Source organism: Channa argus, chromosome 6, assembly GCF_033026475.1.
Source record: "Channa argus isolate prfri chromosome 6, Channa argus male v1.0, whole genome shotgun sequence".
Taxonomy (NCBI): domain Eukaryota; kingdom Metazoa; phylum Chordata; class Actinopteri; order Anabantiformes; family Channidae; genus Channa; species Channa argus.
Genome location: NC_090202.1, coordinates 6,547,691 through 6,568,160, shown reverse-complemented (window position 1 = coordinate 6,568,160; position 20,470 = coordinate 6,547,691). Strand labels below are relative to the sequence as shown.

Below are 20,470 nucleotides of genomic sequence, written 5' to 3'. Positions count from 1 at the left end.
CCTCGTCATCAGTGAACCAGATCATGTGAAGGTTCCTTCTGGCACCCTGTAACAATCAGAGCACTCAGAGAGACACCGGTGCCCAACATGTGGCGCCTCAGGAAGGCTTTTATTTTGAAACTTGCGCTCAGAAGTGTGGTTTTCCTCCCGCTGGTTTGACTGTCGTAGCTGGGCGATGATTTGCTTACTTGGAGCAGGACTGAGTTTGGAGCGGGTACTGTGAAATGTGTAACCATGATGTTGCCTGGATAATCAGCGGAGCGCGTTAGGAGACAGAGGTAAGAACAACTGTGTCAGCCGACACTTTTTCCATATTTCTAGACATCATTTTAGGTCATTGCGCTCAGATGAACTACTTTTCAGTCTCAGACACATTTAATTATTCATGTTTTAAATAAAGCCAGTTTTGGGACGTGTTGTTATCCTTTCACCTTTCACAACAGACAAGGGGGAATCGACCCAAGTTTGCGCACAGCTTGATTTGCTATTTTACAAACTTGATCAAGCTCAGGCTGTTACGTGAGATCATTGGACTATTTTAGATCAATTGCTGCTTTTCATTTTCCGACAGCACGCGTTTCCTCGGACTCGGTGCACACAGTGAATAAAAAGGTTTAAACGCTCGCATTGGGTTTGGACGATAAATGTGGATTTGGTTTTTGTGCGCCTGCACCTGATGCGCTCCGATATTGCGGTTAGTTGAGGATGTAGCGTGTCAGCATCACTGGAGGAGAGTGTCCGACAACACTAAACATCATACAGAGCCGTTTAGGCGTTTAAATGTAGTGTTGCGCCTCACGTCAAAGCTTACATCAATTAGATAGTTTGATAACTTATTTAGGCATTCCCCCCCCCCCCCCCCCCCTCTCTTTGCAGTGCGGCTTAATTATCTTTAACACGTCTAACCGTGAACGTGCGCAGCCTAAATGAACTAATCAGCGCTTCGAGGCGTTTGATAATGGCAGGCCTACCTGTTGAGGGCATGGACGGGTGTGTGTGTGTGTGTGTGTGTGTTAGAGAGAGAGAGAGACACACAGAGAGTGAGTGAGTGTGTGAGGAGCTTGATAAATTGAACCGTCACCTCTCAGTATGCAGACGTTATTACAGCGACGTGACCGCTCTCAACGAGACCTCAGACTAATCACTTGCAATAGAAACTGTTGCTTTGTGCTTATCGACCTGTTGTCTGCTTTTGCTTCTTAATTAAAATAAGCAAACATGTATGGTGCATGAAATAAAAGCCCTAATCAGACCATGTGGGGGCTGCATTTTCTGTTTGATGGCATTTCTGATTAATTTAATAATTATTCTCATTGACTGAGCATGGTTACACTAGAGCATAATTAACTGTCTTTTACATCACATTTTGTCAGTGTGACAGGCTCTAATGATCCTCCCCCCTCCACCCAACACAGACCTAGAACCCGCTGAAGACAAGTGCAGAAGGCAGGACGGCCACACCTCATGCGTGGGCTCAGCAAAGGTCCGAGTGAATACGGGTCTGACAAACATGGGTGTGCTTCAGCTCCACAATCCAACTCACCCCAGCACGCTTCTGCAGCGGGCCAATCAGATGCGCCTGACGGGCACCTTATGTGATGTCATCATCACGGTGGACGGCCAGGAGTTCCCAGCACATCGCACCATCCTGGCCTGCACCAGCAAAATGTTCGAGATCTTGTTCCACCGCAGCAGCCTGCGCTATGCTCTGGACTTCCTGTCCCCCAAGACCTTCCAGCAGATCCTGGAGTATGCCTACACCGCATCCCTCCAGGCCACAGCTGAGGACCTGGATGACCTGCTGTACGCCGCTGAGATCCTGGAGATCGAGTACCTGGAGGAGCAATGCCTGAAGGTGCTAGAGACCATCCAGGCAGAGGAGAGCAAGGAGGTGGCGGTGAGAAATCACAGCTCCGGAGACCACAGCGACCACAGCCGGGCCAGGCACTGGAGGCACATGTTGATGTCCAAAGAGCCTTCCGTACAGGATGGAGCCAACTGCACTACTCCTACTGCTCTTCATCACCTGGCATTGTACCATATGACTGAGAGGAGCTCTCCTGGTCCAGAGCCTGAGATGGCTCCGGATTCGAGCCCCAAGCTGGACACAGAGGTCAACATGGAGAGCTCCCAGCAGCCTCAGCACCACAGTGCAAAGTTATCCCAGGCCTTATCTGTGGATCCTAGCAGAAGTATAAAGTCAGAGAGCATGCAGGTGGATGAAGCCAATGGCTGTGAGGGCAGGTCCTCCAGCACCAGGGAGGGCAGCTGCACGTCAGAGCAGCACAGAGACGACGGCCCCGGGACGCCCTTAAGAAGCAGCGTAATTACCAGCGCTCGAGAGCTGCACACAGGCCCTGAAGACGGAGGACAAGTGTTGGGAAACTCTCTTGACTGTTTCCCCTCAATAGCCGAGAAACATCTGACCTCCATGTACTCTGTGCCCTCTAACCACACAGGGGAGGGGATGCTGCCAGTGTCTGTTTCGGTGGCCCCGACACTGAGTGTGCCTCTGGACCCAAGAGCTTACGGCGGCCTACTGCACCAAGGCTTGCTGCACAGGGAGCTCCTCAGCAGGCTGGGCCAGTTCGCAGCAGGGATGAGGCACGAGAGCCAGACTCAAGGCCAGCAGTGTTGTGGCGAGTGCGGGCTTCAGCTGCACAGCCGGCAGGCGATGGAGCAGCACAGGTACCGAACATCGACATGCTATTTCACATCAGTTTTCACATCCTGTATAATTATAAGCATATCAGTCTCTGTTACTACCACGTCTTGAGATCTAAACAAAGGGGTCAAAGCTTTAGTGTCAGTCACTTTTTGCTGAAAGTAACAATCTTGCTCCGTTCACCGCTCAACATTTTGACTGATAAACACATTTCCTCTAATAAAAGATGTGAGGGATTTGCAGGTGCAGGTGTGCTTATGCAGTATGACGGATGTAAGCTAAGTAGTTGATTATGCTGTTAGAAGAAGCATTGGACACGTGTCTCTTGAATTGAACTGCTTCTTGGTCTGTGGGATGGGATGTTTTTTTTTTTTTTCCCTCTTTCTCCATGTTAAAATACTACGACAGTTGAAAGCTGGAAGGAGCAACAGCAAATATGTTAATTTATGCTCAGGGACACCTGCACTCATGTCTCTTAACAGTGAGACGTGTCGGGAAGTTTTGAATCGCCCCTTTGTGAGGGATTTGATATAAAGAGGCCTTGGTGTCGTGGAACGCTGTTAGTTACAAAGTGGTATTTTTTTTAAATTCAGTTTGATTATTTGTAGAGAAGTGTTCCTCACACAACAGGCCGTCTCCCAGACTATTTGATATGCATTCCTTTGCATCAGCAGAGAGGAGCCTCTCAGCGGGGACCAGGCTGGACGCTTCAGCTCTATGATAACTCTGCTTGCTCTGGTTTTTTTTGTTTTGTTTTGTTTTGCTTTTGTTTCTCTTTTATTTATGAGCTTGTCAGTTCGTATTTTGTCACTGTGAGCAGAAAACTTACCAACTAGCTCAATGACAATTCTCATTAACTTGATTGCAGATGTTTGCAGAGGAGATAATTGTGCGCACTTGGGAGAGTTTGACTCATCACTAATCATTCCAAACAAGACACTCTGTGAGTCCAATACGCAGCTAACCCTCGATTAGGATAACAGCCTTTCCCCATTCATGCCCGCTGCTGACATTCCAGCCCTGTACCACTCCAGAGTTATGTTGCAACTACCAGGTGAAAACAGAGCATCCTGTGTAATATTTACTGATGCATACTGCTTACGTGTGGAGACAGGCGGATGTCCTCAGGTTGAAAGAGTTGCATTGTTGGCACTGCTTGAGAATGTAATGAAGGTGCTGTATGTCTGTAAGCAGATCGGGGACTAGACACCCGGTCTGCAAATTGACGTTTTGTAGTTTTTTTTCATAGAAGTATCTCCTAGCACAGTTTCAGTATGAGATACTACAGCAGTTTAAAAGATTTGAGCCTTTACCGGAGATACTTTTGAGTATCTTCATTAAGCGTCACTGTATCCTTTTTTAGGAATTAAACAATTACTAAGCCATTGTATTTGTTAAATCTTTGCCTGTTTAGATATTTTTCTGGGCATTTCATGTCTTCTCCAGAGAAGAGAGGACAGGAAATGAAAAGAAAAGCAAATATCTGCTTGACTCAGACGGGGAATGTTGTTATCACATACTCAACTCCTTACAATGTGAGGTCAACTGGACACTCCATATTTTTTTTCCAACAATTAAGATTTCAAAATATACGAATCGAACCTCAGAGTGTTGGAACATCAAAATAAAACTTCACACGAGCGCTTGGGCAAATTATTTTTATGAAAAGTCAATCAAATCTCTAAACTTGCTGGGGAAAAAAAAAAAAACTTGATTGCTCTAAAGTTGCTTTCAGCCTGTTCATGTTTATTTCATGTGTGCCAAATCACATCCCAGCACTCATTTATTTGGTCCACAGAGTGTGTTTAACTGTGGACTGTTTTTAGGCCATTTGCTCTGCTGTTTGTGGGGTAATATAAGGATAACAGTACAGATGCCTTGCATGCTTGGATGTGTGTGATATGATATGATAGGTTTTGCTGCCGGCTGAGCTTCAGCGAATCATCTTCTTTTCTCCTTTTCATTGCAGTTACAGGAGAAATGTGTGTGTGTACACGCTATGTTGGATGTGAGTTTTATTTTTGCATGTAATGTCTGTGTGTTTGCGTGTGATTGTTTGTGTGCCCAGTGTCTTGCAGTGCTGGCGGGTGGAGGCACGCGTATGTCTGCACTCTGAAATTAGCCAGATATCCTATTGTCTGTGTTCTTTTAGCATTCATGCATTGTAATTCACAACTCCAAGGGCCTCTTGCACTAATGATGCTGCATTCAGTGAGGGATTCTTGCCTGAATTAAAACATGCTTCTCTTGTTACAAGGACAATGATGCTTCTGGGTTTTGGAGACCTTGCAGAAAAAGCCGCAGAAACGAATCACTTTTATCGTCACACGTGTGTTCGTCGCTCTGCCCTGCTCACAGGAGTGTTTGTCTTTCCACAGGAGGCTGCACAATGAGGAAAAGGGCCACGGCTGTGAATACTGTGGCAAACACTTCCAGGACAGCATGCGGCTGAGGATGCACATGCTGTCTCACACAGGTACTTAGTAACTCACACTCTCATCTCAGAGTGTTCAGTGCTCATAAAGCCTCTTGATAGTGTGGCCTTTAAAATGCACCTGTTCATACTACAACCCCCCCCCCACCCCAGTTCCCGCTCCCCTTCCTACCAGTTAGTGCTGCTCCGAATACTTGGATCATGCTTTCCCTTTCCAAGCTTAGGTCTAGGCATCTCTTCCCTCCCTCTCCTCTCAGTCTCTTTCTCTCTCTCCCTCTCTCTCTCTCTCTCTAGTCTCTCTTCGTTTGAATCGTTTCTGTGTTTTTCGGAGACTCTGGCAGCTCGCCAGCTCTGCCCCTTCTGAGTGATGACATCATCAGCTGCCGGCAGGCCTGGGTGTTCTGCCAGTGTTCTGAAGCGTGTGTGATGGCTCGCTCGCAGATGTGTGTCCAGGAACACACTGTACCCAAATGCAGACTTAATCAGACCTGACTGCTCTCCCAGCTACTTTATCCAAAATAGAGAAAGAGGAGCAGAGGGTGGGTGGGGGTGGGGTGTGGGGAAGGGGGAGATCAGGGACTAAAAATGAAACTAAAACAGAAACCTCAGTTGGAATATGTGTATAGACAAGGTGATGTCCCTTGTTCGGGAATGACATACTGCTGACAGATGAAAGAGAATATGCTTCTTTAAACTTCACCTGAGTTGCTGCTGCTACCCCCCCCCCCAACCCCCACAGTCTCTACATAACTCTGAGCATTCATATTGTCTTGTATTACTCTCAGACCTCAACAACACACTTTGATTTTCAATTCACAGTGACATCCACAACAGCAGCACCTTTAACCTAATTTGAATTTTTGCATAAACTCACCCCATCCTGATGTGTCAACTTATTACATGACACACACACACACACACACACACACAAACACACAAAAAGATGTGGATCTCATTTCTTTGTCACTGTGTATTTCGGTATAGCAGCCTTAGATCCTGCTGGTTGCTAAGGAGCGAGTGCTCCACTGCTCTAATGGGCTGATTTGGTATTCAGCTCGATGCTGGCTCTTATTTTGGTATGCCAGACAAAGTGTTTTGATGGAGGACGATTGCAGCCGCGTCTGGAGACAGTTTGATGGTTTATGGATGAGAGCACACTCCGTGCCTTTGACTGCACAAGACAATGCACTATGTTCTCTTCTTCCCTTATCACACAATCTCACACAACACAACACACCACACTGGACAGCGTCACACAACATCAGGATCTCCAACACTACCCCAGTGTTACTACTAAATACAACTAGTCTCAACCAAGTTTTATTTTTATGCATTGTAACAAAACGGGCCGTTCCAGAAAAGTAACAGTTTGTTTTCAAAAATTGTTGTTTTTAGAAATGAACAGATTGGGGCTTTTTGTTATTTGTGTGCAGCACTGGGAACAGTGGCACAGTGTCTGTGTATAGAGGCATCGTAAGAGTTGAAAGAGGACCACATTTAGGCTGTAGCGCTCAGAGTTCCCAAAGCTTGTGGGTGTTTTAATGAGTCATTTTAACTTCATTTAAAGCCAGCTGAGCAGAAAATAGATCAGTGAATGAGCCTTGGGCCCGTATGGATCTGCAACCGATTTACATCTCTGTGAGAGCCAACCCACATCCAAACAGCTGTGTGTGTGTGTGTGTGTGTGTGTGTGTGAGAATGTGCATGTGTGCATATCTGTCCTGTGTGTATGTCTGTGCAGGTGTGAGATGGGTGCAGAACGAGGAGCAAATGTTTCTGCAAGCGGTATGCATAGTCGTCTCTTTCATGTCTTCATCAGAATAGACAAGGGCATTCCAAAGGTGAACTGGGAACTGTAGTTACAGTGTATGCGATGGGATTTGGGGTGTTGACTCTGAAGTGTTTTTTTGATAAAGGGATGTGCCGCAGGCGGGAAGCGTCTGCTGTAGAGAGAACACCCAGTCCTTCTGTGGCCTCTCAGGCAGACAGTCTGCTCACTGTTCAGAGACTGATAACAGTGCACGGTAAATAAAACTCTTCAGCTTGGCTCTTTTTTTTTTCTTTTTTTTTTTATTTGTTAGGAAGAAAGGCCATTGCGCCTTGTCTGGTGCTTTTGTTTGTCCCATGTTGTGTTTTTTTATGCTGCGTTTCTCTGCTCCATTGTACTCCACGCATTCGCTTACTTGTGTTAACACCTGAAAAGCACAAGCGTGTGACAAAGCAAAGGCTCTTTGGTGACTTTTGAAATTGGACGCCTTTCTTCGCTCACTTACAAGCTTTTGCCACAGTTCTCTTCGAATGCTAAATTAACTGCCTTACTTTGCAATTACACACATGTTTGTGTTTATGTCAAGACACATTCTCAAAAATTTGATTTTATCTACAGCTCCTGCAGAGGCGCTGGTGTGTGATCAGTGTGGAGCAACGTTCTCCTCAGAGGATGCTCTGGAAGCCCACAGGCAAACACACACAGGTACTATACAAATGTGTGCATGCCCTAACACACAGGCACACAGGCAAACATGCGCACACACACACACACACACACACACACACTATATTTACCCTGGACAGCATGCATTGAGTTGTTGAGTAAGCCGTGACTACGGGACTCGTGATCATGGGTCTAAACTTGCTTGTCATGCTGGATGGGTTAAACTGTTCCTGTCATGATGCTCCATAATTTATCAACAGGGAGGTGGGAGGGCCTCTCACATATCACCCACTAATATCTCCTGGCATCCAGACCCACTACATGCCTCTTTGCTACAGCGCCAGCGTTACAGTTTCATATACTATCCTCACCTCCTGCCTGAGAGAGGCTATTATTTACCTTTGACTCAGACAACACCTTTTGTCTTTGTCAATAATCTCAAATTAAGAATATGTTTGTACTATAACCTTTCATGTCCAGTGAATTTCTGGCATTAACAGTTGGCACTAGGATGAGTCAAAAAAATTTTTTTTTTTCTCCTAAAGTTGTTATTTTTTGGCAGAGTGACGGCACAAACCTGGATGGTGACTTGTGATTTGCAATCTGGGCTCTAAGAGCTTGGAACAACCTGCCTGAGGAGCTGAAATCTTTACCATCTTTTAAATCAGTTTTGAAAACCTTCACTGCTCAATATTTACTGGTTTCAGGCAAGAGGAAAAAGTTAGTGGCGTTTTCAATCACGTGTTTAGAAGTGAAGGAAAAAGAAATGAGAAATGTAGATAAAGAATGACATTCTAGTGTATTATTGCCAAAATAAGTCTTAATGTCAGGTGAAAGACTAAAAACTGATAAAAAGTGATTTTTTAAAAATTAGTATTTCCCCCTTAGTAATTTATACCACATCTGTGTTTTTGTTGTATTTTAATATTAAGGCAAACAAAAACAAAAAATTACAAAAAATGGTTATTAACAATTAAAGAAGTTACTGTCACTAACTTATAAAGTGTTAATATGATTGGCTTAATATTAATAATGCGTATTATCAACATTGTCTTTGAAGGGTAATTTGCAATAAAAAAAACAAAGAAATAAAACGGTTTTCCCCGGCCTTTATTATTTTGCCCAGGGAAAATTCTCTGCCAACATTACTTTGTCGATTTAGCTCTTTATATATATATATATATATATATATATATAAAAAAAGGTTTAAAAATTTATCTTTAAACTGGTCGCTTTATTTTGAAGTAGAGCTCAAATAACTACTTGTTAATTCTCAACCATTTTTAAACATTTCCAAACTAGTAAACTCGTTTTTAGACTGTAGGATGTACCACTCTAGGAAATCGTTTTTTGGTGTTGAAATATTGGAAAAGAACATGAAAAGTGTCCGTGTTAAAGAGAGATCAGATTAATAGATAATGAAAATCATGATTAGTATGATTTTATTACCACTGACATTGTTGGCCACCAGTATGAAGCCGTTATAGTGTAATTACACTTTGCTGTGAAGTGACTCTATGCTCTTGAATATTATCCCATTAGCTTTAGGTGAGAAAGAGTTGAAATAAAATCAAACTCTCTAACCGTGAAAAACACAGTGGCATTGTTTTGAGATGGTACATATGCCCAACAGTGTCTGAATCCACACCTTTTCTGCTACTGTCAGAGAAAGGTGATAACCCTCTCAAGAGCACTGGCATGTAACTGTAACTCCAGGTGGCACACACAGTATGAATAGTTAATGGATGTGGACATGGAGGGGTGTTAACGATGCCCAGAAGTTTCTACCCTCATCTCTCTGAGTTGTAAACACCTAGAGCTTGGTTTCAGCTTGGCAGTGTATCCAGATCAGGGTACAGGAGGGCAGTACTCTCTCATTTTGTCATGATCTCAGCTCCGTCCGCTGTGACGCACGAGTCTTTTACTGACTTTGCCTGTAGCTCTCACAAACCATGGCTCGAGTTGCACTCATTGCTCCAACTCAAACTAAAGATTCACATTTAATAAATATTACCTGGATTTATTCATCCGGAATTCACACAAGGTATTTTCCTGTTCGTCGTCCATGGTGCAGACACAGCTTTGATTTGCCACGTGGCATAACCAGTAGGGCCAAATGAGTTTCCTCTTAGCAGATTAACACTTGTCAGACCTCAGCAGCTGCAACACTGCTGTCCACCTCCTCTGGAGGGGAAATAATACTACTTTTGGGAGACCTTACTCTAAAGCAATTTGGCAACGCTGGCTGCAAGACTAGTTTACAGTGAAAGTCCCTTTGGCCATTTTGATATGTCAGAGGTGAATGGCCGTGGGTTGCTAAAGTTAGAAGTGGGGGGATGGGAGGAGGTGTTGGGGGCGGAGTTGACTGTGGGAAGGGAAGGGGGTATGTGAGGACTTCTGCGGTCAAGAGGACTGCGAGTGGTGTTGATGCCAGGACTGAGAGGAAAACAACATCATGTGCTGCTGTTTACTTCTCACCATAGCACTGTCATAGTCTCCTCTGACCTACTTCTCAGTGCCCAAAATAAAAGAATGGATCCATCTCCGAATCGCTCTCACAACAAAGGGGTTTGTTTCATCCGTGCAAGTCAAGGCTCAGGGGCAACCAAGCTTTCACTTTTTGAAAAACCCAAGACTGCAGCTTATGCACAGCATGCACAGAGTATATGCTTCGGACTGTACTGGCTGACCGTTTTGTCACCTTGCCTACAAGGCAAAGGCCAGACGAGTGCTGCCTCTGTGTACCCATAGCAGCTGCACTGTTTCTACACATTACAGGCTGCTTCATTCTAGTGAAAAATATTACCTTCCGTCTGAGCCCTAATTAAACAATTGTGTAGTCTGTTCAAACACACACTACTCTTTGTAATGCGGCCCTCTTAATGCAGACCTTTTAGCTCACCTAATTGCGTGTCCGTCATCATGCTGCAACCTCCTGCTAATCCCCGGTGGTAAGTCATACAAGCTTTGAAGTGAATCAAATTGTGCTCTGTTCAGCCAGTGCGCCCCCAGTGTTTACTTCCACTGACTATCACGGTACACAAGGGCTGAGGATGACCCATCATTTCACGCGAAGTGATACAGAGTAGACCCAGGGAATACTGTAAACATTCCAGGAACAGAGGCGCATGAAACAGCGAGTGGCCTCAATGAACCGCTCCGTGGAATGGTGGTTAAACACGAGCAACGTATCTCTTGTTGCATTAATTATTGAGTCGGTTGTTCCTCACTCGGGTAGATTAGCAGGCTACTGATGAGTGCCCGGGGTTGTTTAAGGTACTGTAGCTCTTGTGTATATGCTTCTCGAAGCTGCCACATCCACAGGGAGCTGCCTGCACTAACACATAAACCCGTCTGAATGCACGGGGGTCATGTGATGTCTAGCATATAATGTAGCCTGCGTGACCAGCAGACAGGGAGCACACTGCTGTATATATATATACACACACTCACATGGTGTGTGTACGACATAGGTTACAGTGTGTTTACAGTGGACACAATCACGCATGGTGTGATGCTGTAAAATTGTGAAATTGTGTTAAATTTAGTTAAATAGCACAACAAATCAAATACTCCAGGCATTCATTAAAACAGTGTTACATTTCCAAAATTATGGTTAAAATATGGTGCTGGCAAACACAGTAACAAATCAGTCAGTGTGACTGGTGGGGAGCAGAGACTGATGTGAAGATTACTACAGAAGAAATGAAACCGATTTGTGGTCATCAGTGAACACATCCTCTTGTTCAATTTGCTGTGGGTTTTACTCCCAGATTCTCAGGGTGGGAAAACTTTTGTTTGCTGCTTGAAAAGAAACAGGCTGCGCTTATTTGTGAATGAAGGGATTAGCTTGAACACTTCACCCCAACAAGGACCATGATCCTATCTGGTTGCCTAGACACATGGTTTTGTTTCTTAGGCAGCGTGAGAGCCTGGCTGGCTCCCACCTCAGTTGGACTGAATAAGTGGCAGATGTATGAAGGCAGACCATGTTAAATCACATGAGCGTACACATCGTCTTAGCGGAGTTACGCTGAAATAGCATAACAACCTCAAATGGTCCTGAATTTCAAACCTAGTTGTTGATTAGACAAGCGACTAAGTAATGTAATAAACAGTAAATATTTCGATTTTCTACTTCATAGCAGAAAGGCTTGAAAGTAAATCATCATTCCCACTGTTAAGGTTCCCTCCCACTAAACACAATGCTCTAGCCTTTGAGGAATACTATTGATTACATGGTATTTGCCCCATTGAGGGCCAAGGGTCAGAAGGTCATCCTTTGCTTTAGAAACTAAATCCCAGCCCCATTGTGTGGTTATGGGTGAGAGAGCAAGGGGCAATGTCAGCCAACTTTGGGGCTTATTCTCTCATAAAGAAGCTCCTCTGCACTTATTACCAAAGCTTGCTGGAAAACTCTTCAACTCCAAATCCTTTCCATTTGAAAAGTTAACAGAAGACAGCGAGGCGAAATGCCATCACTAACACACGCAAACACTTCCTTTCCTCCGAAGGTTTTTTTGTTTATACTTCAAGATATTATTTGTTATTTTTATTTTCAGCATCCGTTGCTATGAAAAAGAAAAAAATAAATCCAAAACGACTGCTGAGCTGTTGTCACCGTGTGTCAACCTGAGATCAAGAGTGAGATTCTTGTGACAGAATATTTGTCATATTTCTTAACTCAAGTTTCAGCATTGTTAGTGACAGAAGTATCAGGATATACATCTATGAGTGTCTGCCAGAGTGTCACAGAGTAACGGTTTACCTCCACAAAAGGAATCGGGATGTTAACGTTTCAGAGCAGACAGAACCGAGTATACAGGCTGCACTGACATGGGCATTTACAACATATAATAGTTAATAAAGAATGAGTGGAGGAAAGGTAATTAAAGTAGCTCTGAGGTATCTACAAGGTGGCGAATGTGTTGCTCGGTTGAGGGCTCTGCTGTGCTTGGCCTGCAGCTAAACCAACTAGGATGCATTGGAACAGAAATCACTCCCCCTGCTGGCTGCAGCAGACGTTACAAGAGCCGCTGCTTAAGGCTCCTCATCACAGGTCATGCAGAGACTTCGTTTGGTGCTTCCTAAATGTCTTTAGCCACTTTTAGATAGATCATTATCCAGACTCCACTGTTGCACAGTGCACAGTGTTCTGGCATTAGTTAGGTATGACTCAGGCACAGAGTGAAAGTGGTCAGACAGTGAAAGGATTTCCAGTATGGTCAGCGGATAAGGGGAGGGGGTGGGCTGCAGAGGCATTGAGAATGGGGGGGGGGGGTCCTTTGTCTTCAACTAAAATATTGTGATCCGTGGGTGAGAAAGGCCTTTGGTCATTAGGTGACAGCATAAAGACAGGGATTGTAGGAGTTGTGAGAGGAGCCTATGACTAATGGGCTTGGTCAATGAGGGCCTGGACCTCATTGTGTGCCCTTTGTGCAAAAGTCCAGAGACTAAAGCCCCTGAACAGGTGCAGTTCATTCCACCAGATCGCCTCCCTGCAGGATTGTTAACATCGGGGAATGTCTTTCATCCTGTTGTCTTTCTGTTAATGATTACGAATGATCCCTTCTATTAGTGCCGTTTCTGGCGAGAACATTTCCCAAACTAGGTTCAAAAAGCAGCGCTATAGTTACAAAGCGAACAGTTTGTGCATCTATGACAAACTGTACTTATCTGTGAATTATTACGCGTTAATCTTTTTTAATATTAGGGATGTGTGGATTAGCAAACAACACAATGTGAATGTTTCTGATTTATCCCTGAAAATGTGATGTTGCTTGATTTGTTTCTTTTTCTTTCTACTTTGAACAGGCTTGTCTGTTAACTTGATTGAACCTAAAGCAAGCGTCTGACAATCTTCCCTCTTAGTATGAGTGTGCTGTATCCCTTTCCCTGCGTTAATTCCAATTTAATTGCCAGTTGCCTCAAGGCACTTCAATAACAGTAACAAATGATTTGATTTAGTGGACCTCATCAGACTGCATTTTAAATGCGACACAGCAACCCCACTTGAATTCCAATGAAGTGCTGGCACAGTCCTCTGTTTACTAATGATCCTCCGCTGGAGATGTCTGATTGAATCTGAGTCAGGAGCAATGGGACCTGCTAGCATTGTAAATGATCTGCAACCTGAGCAGACAGAGAAATAAGGACCTCATAATCTCACATTAAAGCCTCACTCTCCAGGACATGCACATTATGCCCAATGCAGCTGATTAACCAGTCCCTCAGTATTACCACATATGAATTTGCATCAGCGTGAATGCCAGAATGGATTTGAGTGCTGGCGTACACAGCCTGTAGATCAAGCGCTGACTTTATGACAGCCAATGGATCTTCTTCACATAGCCATTTTGACTTAAACTACCCTCCCAGTGACTCCCTATCTGTATTCCTCTCCACACGCTATGCAACAGGAAAGCAGCCCCAAAGAGATGCCAGGTCACACACACAGGATTAAACTGGATTGTGTTTTTTCCTGCAGTCCTGTCTTTAATGGCTTGATATCACTACTTAACATTCTGCACAGAGCACATAGTGTAGGCATCATTTAGGGTGGAGCTACTATCAGCCACTCTTTGAGCACAGAGACAGAGGACTTCACAGGCTGGAGCTGACTCCTGATGGGGAATGAAGAGAATAATTACACATCTAACACACCAGGAAGGAGCCATTGATTGTGTGATTGGCATGCTGTGCATTGTGTGGGAAATTCTTAAAGAAAACAATGACTTTAATGGTTTAAAATAGAATGTATAAAGACTTGCAGTTGAAAGTGCCTCTGGGCTTTTAGGGGAGTTAGTTTAGGTAGAGGCACTTGCTCTTTGAAAGAAGCTTTTCCCTCAGAGGACTCACACAAAGTTGAAGTGACCCAGTTTCCCCACTTATAAGACCCTGTATGGTACTGAAATAACTTTGCGTCTGTGTCTTGTGCGTTCTCCAGGGACTGACATGGCGGTGTTCTGTCTGCTGTGTGCAAAGCGCTTCCAGACCCAGAAGGCCCTGCAGCAGCATATGGAGGTCCACGCAGGCATGCACAGCTACATTTGTAGCCACTGTGAGCGCCCCTTCCCCAGCCACACTACCCTCAAAAGACACTTGCGCTCGCATACGGGTAAGAGGTGAATCGTTTGCACAGCCACCGCTGTCTGTAGCGTTAGCTGCTGTCATGAAACAAACGTGTGGCGTCAAATGCGTGCATATGCTAAACGAGAGACAAAGATGCCTGTATTTATTTTTGTATATGGGTTAATTTCCTCAGGTTATTGGCTTTAAGGTTTTAGTCAATTTGCATGCATCCTCTCCTCGTTTTCTCTTCTCTAGAAGATGACTCACCTCTCTGATGACAGCACTGTACCGTTATGGCCGGTGCATATTTTGGGCAATTTCATCCTGTTTATATTTTGGGTTCTTAGACAGCCTTTGGGCTTCTGCAATTCACGGCTGTCAGTTCTAGTGTGGTTCACCCAAAATGATAGAGGAAACCCAAATAAATATTGAAGGAAAAGCAAATGGAAATGACTTGTCTGTGTGTTCTACCGAGGGTGAGTCTTAGTGCCGCAGGAGACGGAGAGATATTTACTGAAAAGATGTCCCCCTTTCTTCTTTTACCTTAAATAACACTCCCAGCTGTCAGGATGGCTTGATGTCTAGACAGGAGAAATACATAATTGATGTGAAGAGACAGAAGTGAAGGGAGTTTTGGCCATGGCAGCGTATCTTGTTTGTATGCCATTCTGCTTGGAAGTAACATTTTGTAAATGTCATCTGCTCCACAGTGGGGTGGGGGATTGGGGAGATTCGGCCTGTAATGAGGAGAGCAATGTATCCTCTGACTTGGCTGTTGCTGTGGACACTGAGATAATGAGGCACATAGGTCATTGGAGATGAGTCAAACCCTCAGCCTAGGAGAGAAATAGATTAACTACAGTATAGAGAACAGAGCAGCACATGCCTGGAGGACTTTTATTAGCTATTAGCAGACAGCCAGGAGGAGTGTCCTCATGTCATAACATTAGCAACGTCTGAAAGCACATAATTTCCCTGCTTGATATGCATGTGCACAAAAGGCTGTGGGACTGTTTGACCTATGCAGCTACATGCTCGCCACAACATGTCGTGCCGAGGATAAAGTTAGCCTTTAATGCTTCTCACGATAACAGGATGTGTTTTGGTGTCACGGCTGCTGTTGTGACACAACTGTGTTTTCAGGCGATCACCCGTTTGAGTGTGAATTCTGCGGGAGCTGTTTCCGAGATGACGGCACGCTGAGAGGCCACAAACGCATCCACACAGGAGAGAAGCCTTATGAGTGCAACGGCTGCGGGAAGAGGTTCAGCCTCAAGCACCAGCTTGAGACACACTACCGTGTACATACAGGTGAGAGTTGTACTGGAAAACTACAGTATCCAGCCATTTTAGAAAATTATTCAAAAAATAAATTATGAATAGATTCAGAACTGCCACAAATAGGATAGTAACGCCAAAAAGTGCAATAATTAGCAATATTATATATATTGAAAATTGAGGTTGGGTTTCTAAAGCAAGTTTTTTAGAAATTACAAAGAGACATTGTTAAACAATTACAAGCCCAGTTCCAAAGAATTTGTGTGGGATAATGTGTTAAACCTATATAAAAACAGAATGCAGTGATTTTCAAATCTCATCAACTTTTATTTTATTCACAAATTAACATAAACAACATATCCGATTTTGAAACTGAGACACTTTACCATTTCATGGAAAATACTATTGATATTTGCCATTGTGTAGCATCCCCTCTTCTTTTAACAACGGTCTCTAAATGTCTGGGAAGTGAGGAGACCAGCTGCTGAAGTTTTAGGAGAGGAATGTTGTCCCATTCTTGTCTGATGCAGGTTTGTAGCTGCTCAACAGTCCTGGAGCTTTGTTGCCGGATTTTTAGTTTTATGATGCGCTAAATGTTTTCTATTGGTGAAAGGTCTGGACTGACAGACAGGCCAGTTCAGCACCCAGACTCCTGTCCTGCAAAGCCGTGCTGTTGTGATGGATGCAGTATTTGGCATTGTCTTGCTTAAATATGCAAGGCCTTCCCTGAAAGAGACGTAGTCTTGATGGAAAAATATGTTTCTCTGAAACCTCTATGTCCTTTCAGCATTGATGGTGCCTTTGCAGATGTGTAAACTCCCCACTGCATGGGCACTAATGCACCTCCATACCATCAGAGATGTAGGCTAAAAACAAGTTGGGTGGTCCCTGTCCTCTTTAGTCCGCAGAAAAGAATTTCAAATTTTGATTCATCTATCCAAAAAAACAGTTTTCCATTTGGCCTCAGACCATTTTGAATGAGCAGTGGCCCAGAGAACATAGCGGTTCACACATGGCTTCTTCTTTACATGAGACACCTTAAACTTACATTTGTGGATTACACAGTGAGCTGTGATTACAGACAGTGATTTCTGGAAGTTTCCTGAGCCCATGCAGTGATGTCAAGTAGAGAATCATGCCTGTTTTTAATGCAGTGCCACCCGAGGGCCCGAAAATCACACGTATCCGGTTGTGACTTTCAGCCTTGTCCCTTGCTCAAAACGATTCCTACTGATTCTCTGAATTTTTTAGATGATATGAAAATATAGATGGGGGATCATCAAAGTCTATGCAATTTTACATTGAGGAACATTTTTCTGAAATTGTTTTGTTTTTAGACACAGCTTGTCAAAGATTGGTGAACCTCTACCCATCTTTACATTCATGTCACTGACCTGTTGCCAATTAACCTAATTAGTTGTCAAATGCTCCTCCATTTGTTTTAGATTTGTGGGAAAATACTTTTCAAGCCTTTGCTGCCCCTGTTCCAACTATTTTGAGATGTGTTGCTGCCATCAAATTCAAAATGAGCTATTATTTTCCATGAAATGGTTAAATGGCTGTTTTAACATCTGATATGTTGTTTGTGTTCTATTGTGAATAAAATATAAGTTGATGAGATTTTGAAAATCAGTCCATTCAGTTTTTATTTACATATTACACATCGTCACAACTTTTTTCAAATTGAGGTTGTACTTGAATCATTTAAAGTGTGCAACAAGTGAATTCTCTTTTTAGCTTACACTGCATTCTCCGGTACGTGATACCTTTCTGAAGTCAGAGAGAAAACAAATTTGTAGTGGATGACGCAGACTGACTAATATCGAATCTCAAACTATGGGAAAACTTGATACAGGTCTAATCACAGAGCATACACAGACACGCGGGCGCACGTGCACGCACCCACAAAAACACTATACCACAACAAGTACAGTGAACTGAAAGAGTGGTTTCATCTGGCAGGTGTCTGGCTCCAGGTCTACAAGGTTAATGCTGTATTGTTGAATTTTTTAGGTGAGAAGCCATTTGAGTGTAAGCTGTGTCACCAACGGTCCAGAGACTACTCGGCTATGATCAAGCACCTGCGCACTCACAACGGGGCGTCTCCGTACCAGTGCACCATCTGCCAGGACTTCTGCCCTAGCCTGGCCGCCATGCAGAAGCACATGAAGGGCCACAAACCTGAAGAGGTGCCGGCAGACTGGAGGATAGAAAAGACTTACTTGTACGTCTGTTATGTCTGAGCAGGACTTGGACCCCGTGCACACAGAAACACACAAAACACAGATACACACACACACACACACAGTCACTAACGGGTGAAAACCTCTAATGTTGCTAAAAGATTACATGTTTATACATACAGACAACATATTTCTCTCTTTGTGGATAAACTGAAAACGCATTGTGGGAAGCTGTTATTCTGGGAAATAAAAGGTTTTAACCTGATGACAAAAACACACATGCACAAATAGAAATTTGTGTATGCACTAGGGCTTCGGCTAATGATTAGTTTGATTAGAAAATGTTTTAATTTTGCCAAGAAGAGGGAAAGAATTCTAAAAATTGGTGACATCTTTAACTTTTTTTCTAAAGCAGGCAGAAAACATTGTGTTTACCAACGTATGAAACAAAATTGATGATGCACTAAACATTGAATATGTTGCACCTTTCCCTGAAAAGTGACATCAATTTTTAACTGATTGACAGTGTAATTGACTCTTTAAGCCCTAGTGCACACAAATACCGACACACGTTCTCCCTCTCTCACATGCAGTTTTGATAATAACTGCAACTTTATTGGATCCCCTGTGGTTTCAAAAAAAAAAATTGGGAAAAAAAAAAAGAAAAAAAAAAAATCAATGCCACGATGGCTGCGACTTCTGACCTGTGTGTGTAGCAGCAGCTTTCTGATCGATCGCTAAAGCTTCATGCAACCGGAGTCAACTTCTATGATTGTGCAGTAGATGTTGAAAATAATTCTACAAAGGCTTGACTGACTGAACTTTGCAACACTTTTTTCTCCTGATTTTCTGTGACTTCTGTTTATCCCCCCCCCCTCTCTCTGCTGTTGGGTTTTTATTTTGGAGTTGTTTATTTTCTGCATGTTTTACTTGAATGGCTGCCACGTTTTGACCTCATAAGCTTGATCTCTTTAATTGCCTTGTCTTTTTTTTGCGGTGGGTGTTATTGTTTCGAGGTAGCTGGCTCACAATTTGAGTTTCTCCTGCAATGTAATAGGTTTTGCTATTTATATGTTGTTTATTTGTTACCAAATATGTGCTGGTTTTCATCACACAGTCGCTGTCTCTTGGGATGATTTCTAGTAGAGCGAGCTCTACCTCTCCTCATTTAATTTTAAATCTATTGCAAATTATTCATTCACCAGTAGTTCATTTTCTAAGCAAATACGTCATAATTTAAATGGTCAAAAAGTGTGTTAAAAAAATGCCTCAACATGGCTCTATGTGTAGTTTTTTTTTTAATCATCACTATATATAGATGTCTTACAGAAATCACAGAATCAGAATTTTCTAAAAGAAAATGGAAGAAAAACATAAAAAGAAGTTTGTTTTTTTAACAAAACATGAAAAGAAAATTCTGACATTAAATCACTATGAGCAGGTTATTGTCTGTTGTAGTGTAGCTGTATTGTACAAACTGTCTTGGTATGTTATTCCCTTATGTGGAGCCTAACACAGGCCTTATAGATCGAAACATGTTGTATTTTTGTATTACAGTAATTTGCTATCTGTTTACATTTGGTATGATTTGAGAAACATCTAAACGTGTGTGTTTTATAAGTCTCCAATTTGATTAAGGTCCCTCCCTTGTGCCTCTTTTATAAGTAGAGCATTGATGTGCTTGAGTACATGGGTCTGTGCTGTTGGTAGTTGTTTCTGGGTGTTTGTTTATCGTTACTTAATTCAAGATAAGACTGCCATGTAGATCCACTTTGTCTCAACATTGCAACTGGAAGCAACATACTGTGATAGTGGCTGGTACTCTGATGCAAGTTCCAAGCAATTTTTGTGTAAAAGTACACGCTTGTCTCAAATTGTTCCCTTCAAAGTTATAAAAGACTGAGATCTTTAGATGAAAACAGTGTGTATAGCAAATCTTGGCGTCTGCGGGCATTACCGATGCCTTCTTAAGTAGCCAACAACACTCAGTGCCATGAGAACACATTCACTGTATCTAACCTACATGAACATGCACTATAAATGGGTTTCCCTCGGTGGACCAAAAGAAATAGAGCACTTTTGTTTGAAAAGGGTTTTTTCTTTGATCTTTCTATGTTGTGATAATGCAGATGTCCTTTTATTTGATGTGTCCTACAAGGATGTGATTAGCATTGTTTAGATTATGTCAATGTCTGTCTACCTCAGGGCCAGATCAAAGCTCGACCTGGTATCCAATCAGGGTTGTTCTTCTTGCCATGTGTGCAGTAAAACCCCTCTTCATTACAGCTTTGTAACATAGTGTGTGAAAGTGTTTTTTTCAGTGTGGATTCAGGCACAAACTCTGTATGCGTCAGTGTTCGGTGGCATGGTTAAAAAAAGAATAAAACAATTTACTATTTTATGCA

At 43.1% G+C, this 20,470-nt stretch overlaps 1 protein-coding gene across 6 annotated transcripts; it reads left to right on the top strand.

The window, feature by feature from the left end:
- The first annotated feature begins 19 nt into the window (after positions 1 to 19).
- Positions 20 to 20,470, top strand: zbtb16b (zinc finger and BTB domain containing 16b). Of its 6 annotated transcripts, none has more exons than XM_067508790.1 (8): positions 42 to 278; positions 1,374 to 2,688; positions 5,044 to 5,141; positions 7,016 to 7,123; positions 7,486 to 7,572; positions 14,480 to 14,650; positions 15,748 to 15,915; positions 17,896 to 20,470. In XM_067508790.1, exons 2-8 carry the CDS (start codon positions 1,388 to 1,390, stop codon positions 18,123 to 18,125), a joined length of 2,163 nt encoding a protein of 720 aa, XP_067364891.1. In that variant the 5' UTR covers positions 42 to 278; positions 1,374 to 1,387; the 3' UTR covers positions 18,126 to 20,470. The 6 variants fall into 6 exon arrangements, with proteins under 6 accessions (XP_067364894.1, XP_067364896.1, XP_067364891.1 ...); XM_067508792.1 differs by having other exon boundaries at positions 50 to 278; positions 1,416 to 2,688; XM_067508793.1 differs by lacking the exon at positions 14,480 to 14,650 and having other exon boundaries at positions 20 to 278.